Source organism: Penicillium arizonense (assembly GCF_001773325.1).
Source record: "Penicillium arizonense strain CBS 141311 chromosome Unknown PENARI_contig031, whole genome shotgun sequence".
NCBI classification, from domain to species: Eukaryota; Fungi; Ascomycota; class Eurotiomycetes; order Eurotiales; family Aspergillaceae; genus Penicillium; species Penicillium arizonense.
In genome coordinates this window covers 63,241-81,263 of record NW_019173308.1, presented here as the reverse complement: position 1 = coordinate 81,263, position 18,023 = coordinate 63,241, and the positions used below count along the sequence as shown (strand labels likewise).

At 50.4% G+C, this 18,023-nt stretch overlaps 6 protein-coding genes across 6 annotated transcripts; 4 read left to right on the top strand and 2 right to left on the bottom strand.

Annotated features, from left to right (window-relative positions):
* Nucleotides 1-1,594: 1,594 nt before the first annotated feature.
* PENARI_c031G06895 (sulfate transporter family protein) lies at nt 1,595-4,975 on the bottom strand (the record flags this gene model as incomplete). The annotated part of the gene is made up of 4 exons (XM_022636491.1): nt 1,595-1,619; nt 1,687-3,307; nt 3,358-4,686; nt 4,750-4,975. The coding sequence occupies 4 exons, from the start codon at nt 4,973-4,975 to the stop codon at nt 1,595-1,597; spliced, it is 3,201 nt and encodes a 1,066-aa protein (XP_022483687.1).
* Nucleotides 4,976-5,694: 719 nt separating this feature from the next.
* Nucleotides 5,695-8,064, bottom strand: PENARI_c031G01287 (DNA replication protein PSF1; the record flags this gene model as incomplete). The annotated part of the gene is made up of 5 exons (XM_022636448.1): nt 5,695-5,788; nt 5,897-6,444; nt 6,561-6,713; nt 7,165-7,620; nt 7,711-8,064. The coding sequence occupies 5 exons, from the start codon at nt 8,062-8,064 to the stop codon at nt 5,695-5,697; spliced, it is 1,605 nt and encodes a 534-aa protein (XP_022483642.1).
* A 946-nt stretch (nt 8,065-9,010) lies between these two features.
* PENARI_c031G12275 (uncharacterized protein) lies at nt 9,011-9,799 on the top strand (the record flags this gene model as incomplete). Its single annotated transcript, XM_022636527.1, has 1 exon — nt 9,011-9,799. One exon carries the CDS (start codon nt 9,011-9,013, stop codon nt 9,797-9,799), a length of 789 nt encoding a protein of 262 aa, XP_022483630.1.
* Nucleotides 9,800-10,609: 810 nt separating this feature from the next.
* Nucleotides 10,610-11,765, top strand: PENARI_c031G06675 (uncharacterized protein; the record flags this gene model as incomplete). Its single annotated transcript, XM_022636490.1, has 2 exons — nt 10,610-11,636; nt 11,692-11,765. 2 exons carry the CDS (start codon nt 10,610-10,612, stop codon nt 11,763-11,765), a joined length of 1,101 nt encoding a protein of 366 aa, XP_022483635.1.
* Nucleotides 11,766-12,670: 905 nt separating this feature from the next.
* PENARI_c031G01033 (Rcd1-like cell differentiation family protein) lies at nt 12,671-14,023 on the top strand (the record flags this gene model as incomplete). Its single annotated transcript, XM_022636445.1, has 4 exons — nt 12,671-13,136; nt 13,211-13,366; nt 13,425-13,800; nt 13,849-14,023. 4 exons carry the CDS (start codon nt 12,671-12,673, stop codon nt 14,021-14,023), a joined length of 1,173 nt encoding a protein of 390 aa, XP_022483692.1.
* A 1,134-nt stretch (nt 14,024-15,157) lies between these two features.
* PENARI_c031G08936 (putative PHD finger domain protein) lies at nt 15,158-18,023 on the top strand (the record flags this gene model as incomplete). Its single annotated transcript, XM_022636500.1, has 5 exons — nt 15,158-15,328; nt 15,470-15,567; nt 15,634-15,853; nt 15,911-16,756; nt 16,818-18,023. The coding sequence occupies 5 exons, from the start codon at nt 15,158-15,160 to the stop codon at nt 18,021-18,023; spliced, it is 2,541 nt and encodes an 846-aa protein (XP_022483632.1).

The window sequence follows — 18,023 nt, the reverse complement described above, 5'->3', positions numbered from 1 at the left end:
TCGACTTGTTTATGTCTATCAACATAGCACAGGTTAAGTCAGTCCTATTGTACACAAACTCTCTAGACAAGTTAAAGGGCGTTATTCTGATCCTTCAGCTTTATAAAGCACCTCAGAAGAGAACTACGATAGTGCCCCTTACACGTATTGTTCTCGCGATAGGCTATCGCTTTTAATTAAGCACCGCAAAATACCCTGGGAAAAGTCCTTCATACCTATACGTAGGCGATAATACGCGTTCAATCATTATCTGGGGAAACCAATATGACAAAGATTATGGCAACTATTCTTCTCATAGTTAGGCAAACTATATTGAAAGTATGCTCGGTTTTCAATATCTCTTAACTTCCGTACGGTAGAGCATTTATAATTTCCCCGAGATAATAGACGCGTCGCAGGGTGTATATGTAGTACTGAAGTTAGAGCATTGACAAGATACATTGGCTGTCGGCTAGCGCAGAGACAATCGAATCAGGTATCCTAGGACATTTCTGGCCGTTTGTCGAGCTGTAACACAGAACTCCCTCCAGGTTTCTATCATCTTAAATAACTATACTTAGTACACAACTTATGTCAGAGTAACAAAACGAACGATTGCTCTATTGCTTCCAGGGGGTTATATTCTCATTCAAGCGTGATTACTTAATATCAGCTTCCTTAGCACAATGGTAGTGCGTCCGGCTTGTCAGTAACCCCGAAGTACCATGTGCTGAAGTTCCCCTCACTAACATCGTAACAGTTAACCGGAAGGTTGCGGGTTCGACCCCCGTGGGTAGCGTTCATTTTTTATTTTTTATACTATTTATAATAGTCAGCATGTTCAAGTTTAGTCCAGTATATATGCTCTGGTTATCACACATTTTTTTAATATATAAGTTATATTTACATGCTGGTTATAGTGTTGATGGTCGGGTTCCTGTCGAGAACACGAGTTCGACAACACTCCGAATTCGATATATCGCTTGATTCTACAATTATCACCTCCTAACAAGTGAACACATTTTGACGTATATGATCCTGCGTAGCCTTCTGATCAAGGCTTAATGCTTTCGAGCAAATAGGCTAGGAAAAGCTTTGTCCTAGACAGCATGCATTAATAAACTAGAAGAACGGCATCCGTTATGTGGGCTGGACATCTCGAGGCAATGGAAAATACTGTAACAAGAGATAGAAACTGTACGAATATTACTCTTCCCGCATCTCCTCCGCGCCCTTCTACCGTGGGAGGACGTCGTGGAGAGAAGAATGCATATGCAACGTAAGTGAATAATAATACCCAGACACCTGTACGGTAGTAACTTGGATCGTTTCTTGCATAGCTAGATCTCTGAGAAGAATGATACAAAGTCATCAAGACCAGCCTGAATACTGCATATATGCATTCTGTACATAATGTACACATAAGATGCTATGTACCAAAAGAATAGCTATGTAAACAATAGGTTAAGACAGGAAATCCATAAACAAAAAGAAATCCGGGGGATATAAACACTACAGAACTGACTCGCATCCACCAAGCCAGATTGATGCAAAAAATGGAGCAGCAAATGGAAAAAGCAAATGAACAGCGAGGAGTTAGAGTTGGAGTTGGAGATCAAGCTGCCATAGTAAGGACATAACTGTTAAACACACCGAGTTAGCAATTGAGATCAGGGTAATAAAGGTGAGTGACAAGGATAAACTTACGAGGTAATAGAATCCATCCGCTCAGTAGTCAACTTCAAACTAACAGTCAACAGCTCCCTCGCAATACGCGGTTCTTTCTCCTGCAAGATCTTCCACTGCCCACCTGTCAAGCACCAAGCCACACAATCCCGCTCAGCCTTAACAGTCGCCGTGCGACGGGTATCACTAAAGAAAGGCAACTCGCCACACGGTCGACCCGCGACAATGAGCTCAAAGTAGCGGCCCTGGGGGAGATCATAGCCCGCGCGTAACATGCCCGATTCGAGGAGGTAGAAGGCGCGCGGGGCGTCGCCTTCGTAGTAGAGGACTTCACCCGCTGGGTAGGATTCGCGGGTGAAGTAGGCGCAGGCTGGGAACCAGAAGTCTTCATTTTGGGTTGAGAGGCCTTGGAAGGTTTGGAGGAGGAGGGGGAGGGGTTGGCGCATTGCTGACCAGGCTGGGGAGTCCATAATTGCTGTTTCATGCTCGCGGATTGTGGTAGTTGCTACGCGTTGGAGGTATCGGCCGCGTGGGGAGCTGACGATTGTGTCGGATAGCGGTTGGGATTGGGGGACTGGGACGGGGACATGGACGATGGTTGCCGGTGTTGAGGCTTCGGTGGGGGTTAGGAGGGCTTCTTGGCGGCTGTAGAAGACTTTGAGGTAGTCATTTTCGCAGAATTCGAGGGCTGAGTTTAGGTCTTCGAAGATTGGCACGCCGGATTCGGGTTCGAAGAGTCCGACGTTTTGCAGACTCTTGCCTACGTCGCCTTCGACGTTCAGGCCTGAGATGGTTGTTTGCACGTTGCGCTTTTTGAGAATGCGGTTGATACGAGTGAACGCTTCTGCGGCTGAGAAGTCGAGACCATAGACTCGGGAGAAGTCGAGGATAAGGAAGCGAATGGGACGTCGATCAAATGCTTCTTCCTCGATGAGGCCGCGCATAGTACTCTCGACATTGACGATGGTTCCAAAGAAGAGGTAGCCACCAAGCTTGATGATCAGTGTCTGCTGTCCGGCTTCGTGCAAGAATTGCTGCTGAATGGGAGGCCGTCGGACTGTCGACCCTGCGGTCTCACCGGAGAAGGTGGCTCGGATGGCAGATTTGCGAGAAGTCTGGACGACAAAGTTCACACATGCCAAGATGATTCCCACGAAGATTCCAGCTACGAAGTCCCAAGCACCCATAGTGACAACAATAATGACAACAGTCAGATATTCAAGCCGGCTGAGCTTTCCCCAGGTGTCCACTAAGGCTTCCTGCAATAGCTCAATGCCCAGCAAGAAGATCAAGGCACCCACAACCATCACAGGAATGTATCCAATGATAACAGGGCCAATGACCATAATACCTGCCGTGGCTCCAGCCAACATCAACCCCGCCAAGCGAGATTCTCCACCGCTGGCAATGAAGAGAAGACTGTTGGTGTAAACAAGGTAGTTCTGAATACTTCCTGCGAAGCCGGAAAGAGCATTTGTCACACCGTGTGCCACAAGTTCTCTATCAACGTTGACGTTGTCCTCACCGGTGGAGATTCCCAAAGCGGGGACGTTTATGGGCACATGAAGCACACCAAAGAAGGTCAGCGCAAACATGGCCGGGATTGTCTCGCCAAAAGCAGTCCAACTGACCGCAGAGAGATCTAAAATAATCAGCATGGCGTTCTCGAAGGGGAGACCAAATTTGACGCACCATAAAGCGTGTAGAAATGATACCAAGGGTTGTTGGAAGACGGGGCATCAAAGACCCATCCGTTCTGATGCAAGGAACTCATAGAGATCCTAGCACTCAAAATGACAATGTAAAACACAGCCGCAACTGCAATGAAGTAGCCCCCAACCAAAAAGTTCGAGCGAACGAACCGTTTCAAGACAAGGAGGCCAATTGCAAGAGACAGGGGAATGATCCAAAGAGGGAAAGTATCAAGATGGAACAGTCTCTGAAGTGTCTCGAGATTATACTCCAGAGACCCAGGAAGCCGGGCCGAGACCTCGACTCCAGTTACCAGAAGAAAGTAGCCAACGCCACCGATACAGCCGATCAGAATGTGGCGGGGGAAGAAACCGATGAGCGAACCCAGCCCGCACACACCCATCAAGAAGAACACCAAGCCGGTCAAGATTGAACTGACTGAGAAGGCTAGGATGGTTGTGGCAATGACAGATTTGGGATTGTCTTTGCCAATCGAGTTCATGATGGTGAAAGCCATCTGGTGGAAGAAAGGCACTACTTCAATCATCTCGCTTCCAATTCCTCCTTTGAAGATTGACCCCCCACAGGAGAAGACGACTTGGGAAATGATTGTACTGACGTAGAACATCGAGATACCATCGTTTCCCAGGTGGGAGAACAGCGGTTCTCCAAGAGGGAACAAGATCATTCCATAAGATAAGGCATCAAGAATATTCAATAGAAGACCGAGCAGGACTGCAGGTACCAGACTAGCTGGACGGACCACAGCTTCCTGCCATAGAATACGCCTATCCCAAGTCTTCGGGTTAGCCAGAGCCCTCGAGTATTTGGCGGCCGATGAAACCCCCTTTGTCAAGAAGTTAGGAGACCGAGCCACAGCCCCCTGGTTCTCGACATCACCAGCACTTCCATAATTCTGTGTAGATTTAGACCGTGACTTTGATAATAGCGACGTATGCTCGGTATCTCGCTCGGGTGCTTCATAGATAGTAGGTGGGGGAGGGAACGACACATCCTCAGTAGCAGATGGCGCGATCTGATCATCGACCACAGTCGAAGGACGGCGAATCATCTCTGTGAGAGCCGAAGAGGCCGATGCAGGGTCTACAGAAGCAGAACCGGGATCAAGCGCCTCCCCCATGGCAGTGTGAGAGCTGGAGGCTTCATCCCGGGAGAAACTGCTAGATTTCTGACTGCCGTGGAATATATCCAGACCAGGTGGGCGGCCCGGGCTGTCCCGCAAGACAGACTTTTTGTTCAGTGACAGGCCGTAGGTTGCGAGCTCAGCGGTCTGGTCCCGGAGACCATCTGAGGCATAGTGTGCCGGATCTAAGTATACGTTGTCAGTAGTCTGTCGCGCGGTCAGGAAGCAAAGTCTGCACAGTGACCCACCCATATTGCTGTTAAATGAACGATGGTAGAATGATCGACTGGGGGTTCGCCTCGATCCATTGTAACTGGATGATTCGGCGCCTATTGGGCCAGGCGAGCTGGCTAGGTTTGCATGTTCCACCAGTGACTCTGGTGACAGTGCCATACCCTGGTCACGATCGAACATTAGGTTGCCAGACGGGACGGATGCGGAGGAGTCGCGACGTCGGGGTTGCAGCACGCCCATCGCGCAATTGTCCAACCGGGAGAACCTTTCGGAGGATAATCCGGTTAGTTAAATGACGCCATGGACATGATTAGGGGATGTCCTAGATATAAAGAGAACAAGGGAACAAGGAACACGAGACCCTCTGTTATCAACTCCAATTAGCAAAGATAAAAAAGATTCGGAGTTTTGACTAAAGCTCTTATCTGCGGGGCTAACCATATCCGGCTTGGGTTGGCTGGACCGTGCGGATAGAACACTTCTACCTAAACATCCATGCGACTTCTCTAACTGCCTATTGGTACTTTTGTTAACTTACTTATAATTAACTCTGCTTCTGGCCCTAGTTATATTAGCATGCAGCAAATAGCTTCTCCGTTGTCGGACACGCTACCTAGACGTGCATGGATCGGCAGTTGCATATGCATAAGCCTTGATGTCCTGCAGCTTAACTGGCTAAAAGTGCCGACGCTCAATGGCGCCATGATCTTCGTAGATTCCAAAGTCTGCATAACCGACCCTGTCGTCTTACGCATCACATCCAACCTTGGGGGCATATAGGTATATACCTCGAGTCACGTCATACACACTACTGAACTCGTCCTACCTATTACAGTAAATGCAGAAAATCAATTGGGGCCGTTAGCTCGAGATGCTAACGGCGGGGTATCTCAATGTACACTCCCCATAGTCAACGCCATAAGCCATCCTCATAACCCCATACGGAGTACATTCAACATTCAGCTCAATCGCTCCAGGAATCCCTGAGAAATCAACCTCTCCACATCTCCCTGTCGAACATAGAGTTGACTATTCTTTGTCAAGTTGATCACACTAAAAATAACAGAGAAATAGAGTTAGCAAAGCAAAGCACACCATAAACCTAAACCATAAACCATCCCCCAGAAAAAGGAACAAGAAAACCCAATAGAAATAACATACCCGTACTCCGTCTGAATCTCCCCAGCATCCTTCAAAACCCGCACATCAATAAAAAGATCCCTAGGCGGCTCCAACGTCCCCGTCAAATCAATATCCGTCCACTGGCCCTTATACGCAGCAAGCATATCCCCATATAACCGGAAATACTCCTCCTCCTCAGGGCTAAGGGAGCTATGTCCACCCCCACCCCCCAAAGCCGTAGACGTAGCATTCTGCCCGCCAACACCAGCGCCGCCCTGCTCAGCGTGCTGTTGCTGCTGCTGCTCAAGAATATCAACACCAAGCCAACACAACTCCTCCAGTTTCTCCGTGCGCACGCGGTGGTAGGCGAGCAGGCAGCGCTTGTTACGGCGCATGCAGAGGTGGTCGACTAGCAGGGCGCAGGCGACTGCTGGGTCGGTGGAGGGGTTGAAGGCGCCTTCGAAGGGGGCTAGGAGGCGTGTGACATCTCGGTCTAGATCGCGGACTTCGCGGGTTACGGCGCGCACTATTTCGGTTTGGTAGGGGGGGAGGTGGGCGAGGGATTGGGTGCGTTTGGCGTGTTGGACCTATTGGAGTTGGTCAGCTTTCTTTGGTTTGGTGGTGGATGCGGTGGCGGTGATGGTTTGGGGAGGAGTGTAGATCGGGATGATTGAGAGCATTGATCTGCTTGGATTGGGCTTACCAGTTTGTTGCCGAGTTCGCCGTACATCGTAGCTACGCGGTCGGGGTCCTGGTAAGAGACGCGACTTGGTTGATCTATTTCGGTGCCAAGACATTTCTTAGTCAGTGATCGGCGCTTGGCGATATCCATGGAGTTTGTAGATTGGATAGAAAGCTGAATATCAATGATTGTGATTTATTTAGCAAAGTTGAATTTGAGAGATTTGAGTGAAAGCCAATTTGGGAGGAGGTGGAAAGAGCAAAATTCTGCCTCTAGTCAAGGTCAACCCATTTCGAACCTACAGCCACAACAGTACGTCAATCTCATTGCATACCAGGATGAACATAATAAAACTAATACTGCATAGAAGCCCGCATCTGGTTATACCCAGCCTGCGTAATAGGCTCATACTTCGCAGGCAAGCCATCCCTCATACAAGACGGGATACACTCAATGACCGAATCAGGATCCGGAGCCATAAAGTACGGAATGGAAAACCGACCCCGAGTCATACGCCGAGCCCCCTCAAACCTATCCTGAAGAGGGGGCAAAGTAACCCGATGGTTTGTAGACCGAAGAATATCTATACCCCGAGTCAGCATTCACCACCAAACAGAGAACTTACACATGTGAGCGAAAACAAACCATTACTCCACATCTGCAGCAAATCCCCCACATTCATCACAATTGCATTCTTGATAGGTGTTGCAGGTATATATGACCCCGGTGAGGTGATATCCTCCACTTCTAGGCCGCCACAGTCATCTTGGAATAACATGGTGATCGAACCCCAGTCTGTATGGGCGGGACATCGAGCTGCGCGGTTTGATTCGATGCTCTCAGCGGGGATGGGTGGGTAATGTAGTAGACGGAGCTGGTTGTTGTGGCCTGAATGTTTGTCTAATAGGTGGTTCTCATCCAGATCGAGGCCGATGGCGAGTGCTTGCAGGATCTCGCCTCCGACGCGGAAACATTCCCAGTAGAAGCGTAGCATAAAGTCTCGAAATCCGGTGAGACTTTCTTCGGGTAGCCATTGATTTTGCTGGGATTGGTTTTCATCGCTGCCTATATCGTAACTTTCCTGTTGCAAGTTAGTTGTGCTACCAAATGGAGAAAGATATCGACTATCATGCACACAGAGAACAAAGACAGCGAAAATAGACATGCTCACTTTAATATCTGGTATCTCCCTCAACTGCTCAGTCACCTCTTCATCAACCCCGGTACTCATGGCCTGTGATACCTTCTCCAGTCCAGGCCACGAGTACCCTCGATGTACAGCCCAACCTGGTGGATGAGGCGCCTTGAGTTTTTCATCCTGTGCCAGCTTGAAAAATCGCTCTGACCAGTGGAATGCTTCGCCTAACATCGACTCTGGCAGTGAGTGGTTGGTGATGTACACAAACCCCACCTCCTTGCAAGCGGTGACGATCTCTTGCGCGACTCGCTGGCGGCTTGTCTCGTTTGTGTTCCAGTGGGAAAAGTCCACGACAGGAATGCTGGGTTTGGATTTTGGGGATGTCATGGTCTATGGCTCTTGATGCGGGTTGATATTGGGATGGTTGTGGGTCGGATTAAGCGTATCTAAAGGTACTGTAGATCTCCGGTGAGACCCCTCAGATCTTAGACATTCGGGGTTTGTTCGTCCAATGATGCTCCTCGTGTAACTGGAAACTTGAATCTAAAATGTCTAGATTATGTGTGCGGAAAGTTTAAGAATGGTAATGTTTGTTGCTTCGATGTAACTTATACTTTTGAAGTCATGTTTAGATCTATATCTACAGGTTCTCTCTCTTTATAGCAAAACAGCTTATAGTAAAGGATCTCCACCCACAAGAAATTACTCGGAGTACAGTAATCATACTCTCAGAAATAGAAACGCCTCTTTCTACTAGGGTTTGTGGGGTTGAATGGGCTGGGCAAGCAAGCCATAGCTGGTAAGCGACACCAGGTTGGCAGGGCGAGAACCTATTCTGGATTGCAAAGTTGGAGGGATCATTTTATCTAATTTAAAAAAAAAATAAAAAATAAAAAAAAGGGTGCAGAGTAGAGAATTAATTAAAACCAGCCATTCGGATTTCCGAGACATGGAGTATGCGGTGAAGCGTTGGGCTAAAGAAAGGCCATTGTGCCCAGGTGGGCACGGGTCGGGCTGCGGTTGCTAGGGCAGTCCCGGTGGAGGGAGAATCGTGAGACTACATCATTTCTCTCTTGATTTTAGTTAACTTGAGGATCATATTTCATATTCTGCACAAACCGTAAGTTCCAGCTCTTTTTTCCTATCGATCTTTCAATCTCGCACACTGTGGCTCAACGCTAATCTTACTCCTTTGAGTAGTCTGTTGACACCCGAGTCCAACCTCCCGATAACGTTAACACTCATAACGACGAAACGAACATTGAACAAAACCCCTCCAGACACTTAAATCAACCAACTCCAAACCGACCATTCCAACCCCGCCATCACAAGAATGCGGGCTCCCCAGTGGCTCTGGATAACAGCCGCATTCCTCCCATCAATCGCCCACACCACACCAACAGAACCCTTCACACCAGCCACAAACGCCGAAGCGAACAAACGAGCCTTCGAGGTCCTCCGAATTCTAAGGCGAGCAGATCACAACAACTGCCCCTCAGGCTACAATCCCTGCACAGACCTGGGCAACTCCAACGCATGCTGTAAACAAGGCACGAACTGCTCGCGCGATGCAGCCAACAACATCGCCTGCTGCGCAACCGGCGCAAGTTGTACAGGCAGTCTAACCGGCTCAACAACGACAACGGGGACCGGCACAGGGACCAGCTTCATGTTCCCGCAGACCGCATCCGCGACCGCGACGAGCGGGGACTCCGCTTCTACTTCTTCGATTACCGGGTCGACGATTGACGGCGCCTACCCGTTTGTTGCTGTGCCGACTGCCTTTTCCAATCCGCATACTTGCTCGTCGTACTATTCACTCTGTCAGTCGGAGTATACGCAGTGTACGGCGGCGTTGATGGGGCGGTATGCGGTTACGATTGGGGGTGCTGATGGGGCGGGCAAGACTGTTCAGGCTGTTACGGCTGTGTCGCAGGCTACTTCTATTTGTTCGAGTTTGAGCGTTGAGGCTTGTCATGGGATTAATCTCGGATATTGTAGTTCTGTTGCTACGCAGACTGGTGGTTCTGAGGCTAGCGGTAATGCTGCGCCGGTAAGGAGTTCTAGTCTTCAGGATTTGGTATTGGGGCTGGCTGTTGGGTTTGCGGGGATGTTTATATGATGCTATGATGGATATGGATGAAGGTTTTTTGTTATATATATTTCTTTTTTCATGTTCATTTTTTTGTCTTATGGAGTCATGGGCCCATGCCTGGACGTTGGGAATTCGGCTGCAGGTACAGAGTACTTGATCGGATCGTCGGGGCTTGATTGCCATTGGGCCAAACGGAATTGTCCATAGAGGAATTAAATTGGCCCAAATTATGAGACTGAGTCATTGGGTTAGAACATTGGGCATTGTGTTTCGAACATACGCTAGAATCGCAAGGTGGAATGGCGGTGTTGATCTGATTGCTGTGCTGTGGGGGAATCTTTGCATCTAATCCGTCGATCGGCGTTGAGATGATGCAGGAGAGAGACGTTCAGGGCTTGTTTTCCCGAGTAAAAATAGTATTGAACGAATGAGAGTAATCAGTTAATTGGGTTGGACACGTTAAATCCGAAACCCCAGCCACCGGTAAAAAAAGACGGTCGGGTCTTAGGGTGAAGCGTTAGCAGGAAATCGGGTGGTTGGGTAGAGGCTGGGGAGCACAACTACTCTGTGACTGTGTGATTTTGTTACTCACACTTCTCTTTTCTTCTTCCATTCTTTGTCCGCATTCCATCTTTAACCTTCAAGATCTCCCCGTTGGCTTGAAGTGCGGATCTACAGAAGACCGCTCAAGTACTGTATATCGGGTGAGACAAGACCGCTAGTGCTGAGCATCTCCGCTCTCCAGCACAAACGCCAAACGACAAACCCCTCGAGATTGAACATATTCACTGGGCCTATACCGCCTCTCTGCGAGCACTGCTTCATTCTTTGTTCGCAATGCGCTCTTTATCCGACCTCCCCGCGCTCTCAACGCTAGCCCTACTTCTCACCTACTCGCTATTTACTACCGCAACCCCGCTTGCACTGGAGGAAAACGTCCTTGAAAAGCGCTGTGCAAACCCCTGTGGTTACGACGGCTGGCTTTGCTGTGAAACCGGGCAGACATGCACAACCAACAGTGAGAACCAGGCCGTCTGTGCAAACAGCGGCAGCGGCGGTGGAAGCTACCAATACTTCACCACCATCTACACGCTCACCGAAACCGACAAATCCACCATCACCTCAGTATGGAGTAGTCAAATCGCCGCAGCCACCAGCACAGGCACCTGCAGAGTCGACCTCGGCGAGACGAAGTGTGGCACGAGATGTTGTGAGGCTGCGCAGGAGTGTGATAACGGTGAATGTGTTGCAGAGAGCTCTTCCGTTGCAATCACTGCCACAGGATCAGGCGCAGAGGCTACACCCGGAGTGCGACAGACGAGTAATGGCGCCAGCACCGTCACGCAGACATCGGCACCCACCACGACCGAGGGATTCACCGCGCCTGTCGGAACGGACGGGGCAGACTTGATCGGAGTCAAGGCTGCAAGCAGTGGCGGAGGATTGAGCGGTGGTGCAATTGCAGGAATCGTCATCGGCACGATTGCCGGTGTTATCTTTTTGCTGCTCCTTTGCGCCTGCCTGTGCTTTAAGGGTGCCATCGATGGCCTGCTTGCTGTGCTCGGATTCGGCAAGCGCCGCAAGAGAGACACGACTTATGTTGAAGAACGACATTCTCACCATTCGCACGGCAGTCGACCTCCTCCTGCGGGCCGGACGTGGTTCGGAAGCAGACCTCATGCGGGTGGAAGTGAAGTCAGCGAGAAGAAATCCACCTTCGGCTGGGGAACCATCGCCATTGTTCTGGGTGCCCTTGCTCTCTGTCTAGGATTGAAGAGGCGCAAGGATAGAGATCACGATGACGATAAGACGGAGTCTTCATATCCCAGCTCGTACTATTACTACTCCGACTATTACACGAATAGTACGTCCGACCTCCATTCTGATGAACGAAAGATCTTTGCTGACGATCCTCACAGGTAGCGCTAGTTCGGACAGACGAACTCGCGATACGCGACGATCACGACGATCGCGCACTCGCTCGGGCCGTTGATGATGGATATCTCCGTCTTGAGATGAACAGGGACCCCTGTCTCTTTCGCCTCCTTTCCTCTTGCTATGCCGATATTTCGGTCTGATTATGCATTTATGGCGCTGATGTTAAAACGTGACATGTATCACCACGACTTACCTGATGTTTTTGTCTTTTTCTTTTTGGTTTTGATTTGGGCTGGATGATATGATTGCTTTTTCAATGTCGATATGAGGCAGTTCGATATGAGATTTTCACCCTGTCAAGGGCACGTTGCGATGTACATATGACATTATGAGCACAAACTGGACATGATAATATGATTGAATTTTTGAATGAGATGAGATGAGTTGGGCATTGGTCGGTGTATTAGTAAGGTACTCTTTCGAATGTTGAAGATCGAGTCGGACATCGGCAGTAGATATCAGTCGGAAGTAGCTAGCTTGCACATGGAAATCGGAATGGCTGCAGAGAGCAAGCAGCTGCAGAGATCAAGACTGGCCTTGCAGGTACAATGTGCTCTGTTCGCAAGGATATGACCGGCAATCTGCATTGGTACAGACCCCTAGAGGATATCTTCCAAGTCGATAATGTCAGATAATTAAATCGCTATTGCAGTACTGTAGAGCTGTAAAGCAAATGGCCAGACAGTCTTAGGGATTGGGGAGATCTCCAAAAAGCGGCCACACAAAGCGTTAGGGGAGACACTTCTCCCCGCCTTCACTTCCGAACTTCTCTTCCTTTCCCTCCCTCTCCACCTTATTTCTCTCTTCAGCCTCGCATCATCAATGATTTTAGTTTCGGGATTAAACTCCTGACGCTATATCTCTACTTCGTCCTATACCATTAGAGCCTATTTTGCCCTTTGCCGCTTTTGAGTCCGATCCTTCGGAGTATTACGAGTCCCCGACTCATCACCGACCACCATGCTCCAAGCGCAGAGCCAGCAACACGTTTTCTCCCACCAGCATCAGTATCCCCAGGCTGATCCCTCGTGGCTTCAGCACCAACAACAGCAGCAACAGCACCATCAGGCCCAGCCGCACCCACACCAGTCGCAGCAGCAGCACGCTTCCTTAGTCGCCCAGCAGCACGCCCAGGTGCAGGCTGCTGCCGCCGCGGCGCAGCAACAACACTATGGCCGCCTTGCCATGAACGGCAACGGCGCTGGTAATCCCGCGCAGGGAGCCGGCGGCGCCGGCAGTATGGGCGGAGAGGGTCTGTCGAATGCGGTCTCCGTCATGGATGGCGGAATCAGCGAGGAGAATCGCAAGGTCTTCATTTGGGTCGCCGAACTGTTGGATCCAACTCGCAGAGAAGCCGCTTTGATGGAACTGAGCAAGAAGCGTGAACAAGTCCCCGAACTGGCCCTGGTCATCTGGCACTCTTTTGGTATGCCTCCAATTTCACCTAGGCCTATGCCTATCCACCCTTGTCGATGGAAATTAACGGTCGGCAATTTGCAGGTGTCATGACTGCGCTCCTTCAGGAAATAATCTCGGTCTATCCGCTTTTAAACCCTTCTCAGCTGACGGCTGCCGCTTCAAATCGAGTCTGCAATGCGCTGGCGCTTTTGCAATGTGTCGCATCCCACAATGAGACCCGTACCCTTTTTCTGAATGGTGAGCGATACCTGCTATGTTTAATATGAGTGCTTTGGCTAATCGTTTTCTCGTACAGCTCACATCCCTCTCTTCCTCTACCCCTTCCTCAACACCACCTCCAAGTCCCGCCCCTTCGAATATCTCCGACTAACATCGTTGGGCGTTATCGGCGCATTGGTGAAGAATGACTCATCCGATGTGATCAACTTCCTCCTCACTACCGAGATTATCCCTCTTTGCCTTCGTATCATGGAGACTGGATCGGAGCTGAGTAAGACTGTCGCAATTTTCATTGTACAGAAAATCCTCCTCGACGATGTGGGATTGGGCTACATCTGTGCCACATACGAGAGATTCTATGCAGTGGGCACTGTTCTCAGCAACATGGTCACCCAGCTTGTCGAGCAACAGACCGTCCGCCTACTCAAGCATGTCGTGCGCTGTTTCCTTCGGTATGTCCTTCTACTCCTGTCTCCCGACACTTTCTAATGCAGATATAGTTTGAGCGACAACAGCCGGGCCCGAGAGGCTTTGCGACAATGTCTCCCCGAGCCTCTTCGGGATGCCACGTTCTCTTCGGTCCTCCGCGACGACGCAGCCACCAAGCGCTGCCTGGCTCAGCTTCTCATCAACCTGTCCGACAACATCTCGGAGGGAGCTCCGCCAGCCATGTAAAATACGAAAAGCATCTGTTTCTTTCTCCCCGAAATATTCCACCTTATGATATGCATGGGAAAGGCTACTGGCGATTAACGGTCACAAGGCGCAAAGTGTGGGTGAAGAACTGGATGGGTCCAATGCGTGAGATATGTCGTCGATTGAAGGCATCGGGTCCACCATCTGTTTTCTCTTCATTCCTGGTTGTTTCTCTCTTTTCACCGCATTTATATTGGGTCACTTAAGGGTTCGGTGATATGTATGCGTGATCGTGGTTCTAATGTATTCTTGTGTCTTCTTTTTTTCTTTCTATCTTTGCTTCTTTTTATTTTTGCATCTTGCTTTTGGGAAATATGCTACCTTTTCTTTCTTTCATTCTCTCTTCACCTTTTTTTTTTCCCTTTTCCGACACTGTTGCTGTCGGTGGCGCGAATTCTGGTCGGCGCTGTCGTCTGTGTGCATTTTCTCCTTGTCTTTGACAAGGTTCAACTGCCCTGTGTGAGATAGACCTTTGAGCGAGAGATACCAAAGATCCAGGCGTCTGCTTCTCTTTTCTGTCTTGTCTGTGTATACGCGAGTGTTTTTAAAAGCATGAATGAATTTATCTTCAATGAGTATTCTCGGTCTTTTAAGAACAATGCTATGATTGATCCCCTGTATCGGCTATTGGATGAATAGCCAGCAGGATTTAGCTATATCCACGTCTACTAAGATGTAATTGTCACCATTGCGGCTAAAGGGATAGCAGTAAGATGTTAGAACTGCGTTCGAATTTCAATACTTCGATATAGAAGATAAAACAACATTAGATATAAAACCCAGCTATTATCTCAAGTAGTCTGCTTAGCCTATTAACCATCAATTAGCATAATATAGTCCAATATCCACGAGAAACCATTATGAACAGCCACCAATTTTCCAACGCGACCGTCACGTGATCCCGTTCTCAACGCGCCTTGCCCATCCGCATCGCCTCCCAAAAAAAAAGCCCATAACTATCCGCCCTACTTAGTGATCATTTTGGCATTTCGCACGCCTACCCATTTTATGACCGTCAACTACTCCGTGCCTTTCATATCCAGCCAAATTCCACCCCAGTGGACCTCCCAGTCGACCACCTAAGAACCCCGACCCTACGGCTGTCCCGCCGCGATGGGATCGCGAAAGCGCACCCGCTCCGAGGCCATCCCCATGGACCAAGACGCCCCGGAAGAGCAAGGCCTGCTCACCCAGATACGGAATACCTGGGAATTTGCAAGTCTCATGCAGTACATCGCCATCTTTGGCCAGGTGATGAAGATAGACGAGGAGTTTGAGATCGAGGTATGTTCTACGGCACCAGCCCATCGCATGCGGTAGAATCTATGCAGCGCATTGTTGTCGCATTTGATAGATCGAACTACAGCGATCTCCCTCGTCCGGTCGGAATCAAGCTGACAACCTGCCCTTTTTGCTCATTTCCAGGATCTGGAGACCGAATGCCTCAAACCTGAACCCTCTCATAAACTTTTGGAAATTGGATTGTGTCTGCTTAAGTGGATCTCGTCGCATCGCGGCCTCACGTATGTTACATGTTTCTTTTGCGAGACTTGGACTGGGACTGGGACTGACTGCGGCCTTGCTGGCAGGTATGAGAATTTCGACGAGTACACCCGCCGCCAATACAATGCGAAGGCCCCCAATACTACCAACCCCTTTGGATATGATGAGGAGCCGAAGAAGTTTATGGATTTTGATGTTTTCCTTAAGCTTCGTGTTCTTCATACATTGACAACTTGGACTTTTTGGAACGCAGACCGTATTCGCGACAAGATGCCTGAGAAGAGGGAAACTGATCAGCTGGAATGGGTGAGTCGATTGTCTCCTGGAATTGAGGTTTGATTATCGCTTGCTGACATCTGCTAGCGCATTGAAGAGTTTGGTTGGGATCGCGAAGGGCGTTCATACTACGTTCTAGATGACAACCGTTTGTACCGTCGCACAGATCGTCCTGCCCCTCCGCCCCTTCAGCGACCAAAGAAGAAGGCGAAGGGTAAATCTTCTCGATCGTCTCGGGTGTCGAAGCGTGCTTCCACGGCAGCTGCGGAAGAAGGATCCGACGAGGAGAACAAGGATGCGAACAGTGAAGATCCCGCTGCGGCCTTCGCTGAGGACCCTTACAAGTGGGAGTGTCTTGCGGTCACTCTCGAGGAATACCAGGCTTTCTTGGAACCGCTCCAGAAAACCAAAGATGCGGACGAGAAGGCGCTCCGGTCTAGCATTGAGGAGCACATCTTGCCTATCCTAGAGAAGGCCGAGGAGGCGTCGCAGCGCAAGCGCGCCAAGCGTGATAAGGAACTTCTGAGCCTGCAGCTTGTCGCGGGTGCCAAGCGGTCAAGCCGACTTGCTGCTAAACAGGAACACGAGCGACTTGAACGAGAGACGATGGAGGCCGCTCGGAAACATGAACATGATTTGGCCGAGGCTCGCCGGGAACAGGCCAAGCATAGCCAGCTTGAGGATGACCGCCAATCTCGTATGATGACTCGCGAGCAGCGCATCAAGGACCGTGAGCAGAAGCGCATTCTGCACGAGGCAGAGCTTGAGCGCATCGCCGAGGAGCAGGAGAGGCTGGAAAAGGGCGAGAGCAGGGCCTCTGCTCGGAACCTCAAGGCTGAGCTAGAAAAGTCGCAGAGGAACTTAGCGCAGCTTTCTCAGGATGACCAGTGGATCTTTGATTGCTCTGGTTGTGGGGTGCACGGGGAGAATTTGGTGAGTTCAGCTCCTTGACAAGTATACCTAGGTAGTGTATCTGAGGCTGACTGTTTCACAGGATGATGGGAGCCACAGCGTTGCCTGCGAGAAATGCAATGTGTGGCAGCATAGCAAGTGCCTCGGTATTTCGCAACAGGCCGCTGAAAAAGACGACTTTCAGTTTGTCTGCCTCGATTGCAAGCAGAAGGAGCAAGATGCCAACAAGCCCAAGCTTCCACCTCTGAAATTCCGTGTCAGCGCTTCCGCGTCTCCATCAGCTTCTCCGTCTGTCGGCAAGAAGCGTAAGCTGGAGGATGAAGATGAGCAGATGCCGCTTTCGCCTGTGAAGAAATCCCATACAGCTCTATCCAACATCCAGAACAATCCCCCAAGGACGCAGCCTTCTCTTCCCGCCACCCTTAGCCATGGCCACTTCTACCCTCCACCCTCGCCTCAACGCCCTGCCCATCACACAAATCAGACACCCTTGCCGTCTTCAAGCCCTCCCCGTCCTCCATTTTCTCCTCCCAAGGGCATGAATGGTCTGCTGCATTCTATGGAACAGAACCCCCGACCTAGCTCTGCTCAGCACCCTCTGCCGCCTATGAATGCGGCCCCTCACCTTCCTCCCATCGGATCTTTCCAATCCGTGCGACCCTCATCCTCTCACTCTAACCAGAGCCCCGTTCAGAACCAGCCGTCCATGTCGCCTACGCAGGGTAATCCTGATGTTGGCCCTCTCGCAGGCTTCCCTTCTGTCGCTCCGCGTCACGCCTCATCTCCGTGGAGCTCCTATGATACCCATGTGACTCCGCGCCCCCAGTCTGGCCATGGAGCCACCAACATCTCGGCGATGTCTCACAACTACCCATCTTTCTCTGCCGCCACGCCCAATGGCAACCACTCCTCGCCTCCCCAGAGCTCGCACGGCCTGATGTCAGGAATTAGCCCGACCAAGCAGTCCCCTCGCCCGGTGACTTCTGGTAGCATGGCAGGCGCTCCAGTGCTGCCGCCCATCCGCCGATTGGAGCCGAGCCCTAAGCTCATGGGCCGCAGCTCCCCGGATGCTCCTATTCCTCCACCAGTGAAATGCATGACTCCTGAGCAGGAAGAACGCCGCCAGAGAGAGAATGCCTCGAGGCTACACCACGCCCATGGCTATTCCAATGGCCAGCATCTGATGTCGTCGCCATCCCTGAACCGCGTTCCTCCCTTGGGTTCTGGCGCTGTGTCTCAGTACCCTGACCCATCGCCTCAGCGTGGAAGCAATGGCCATGATCAATAA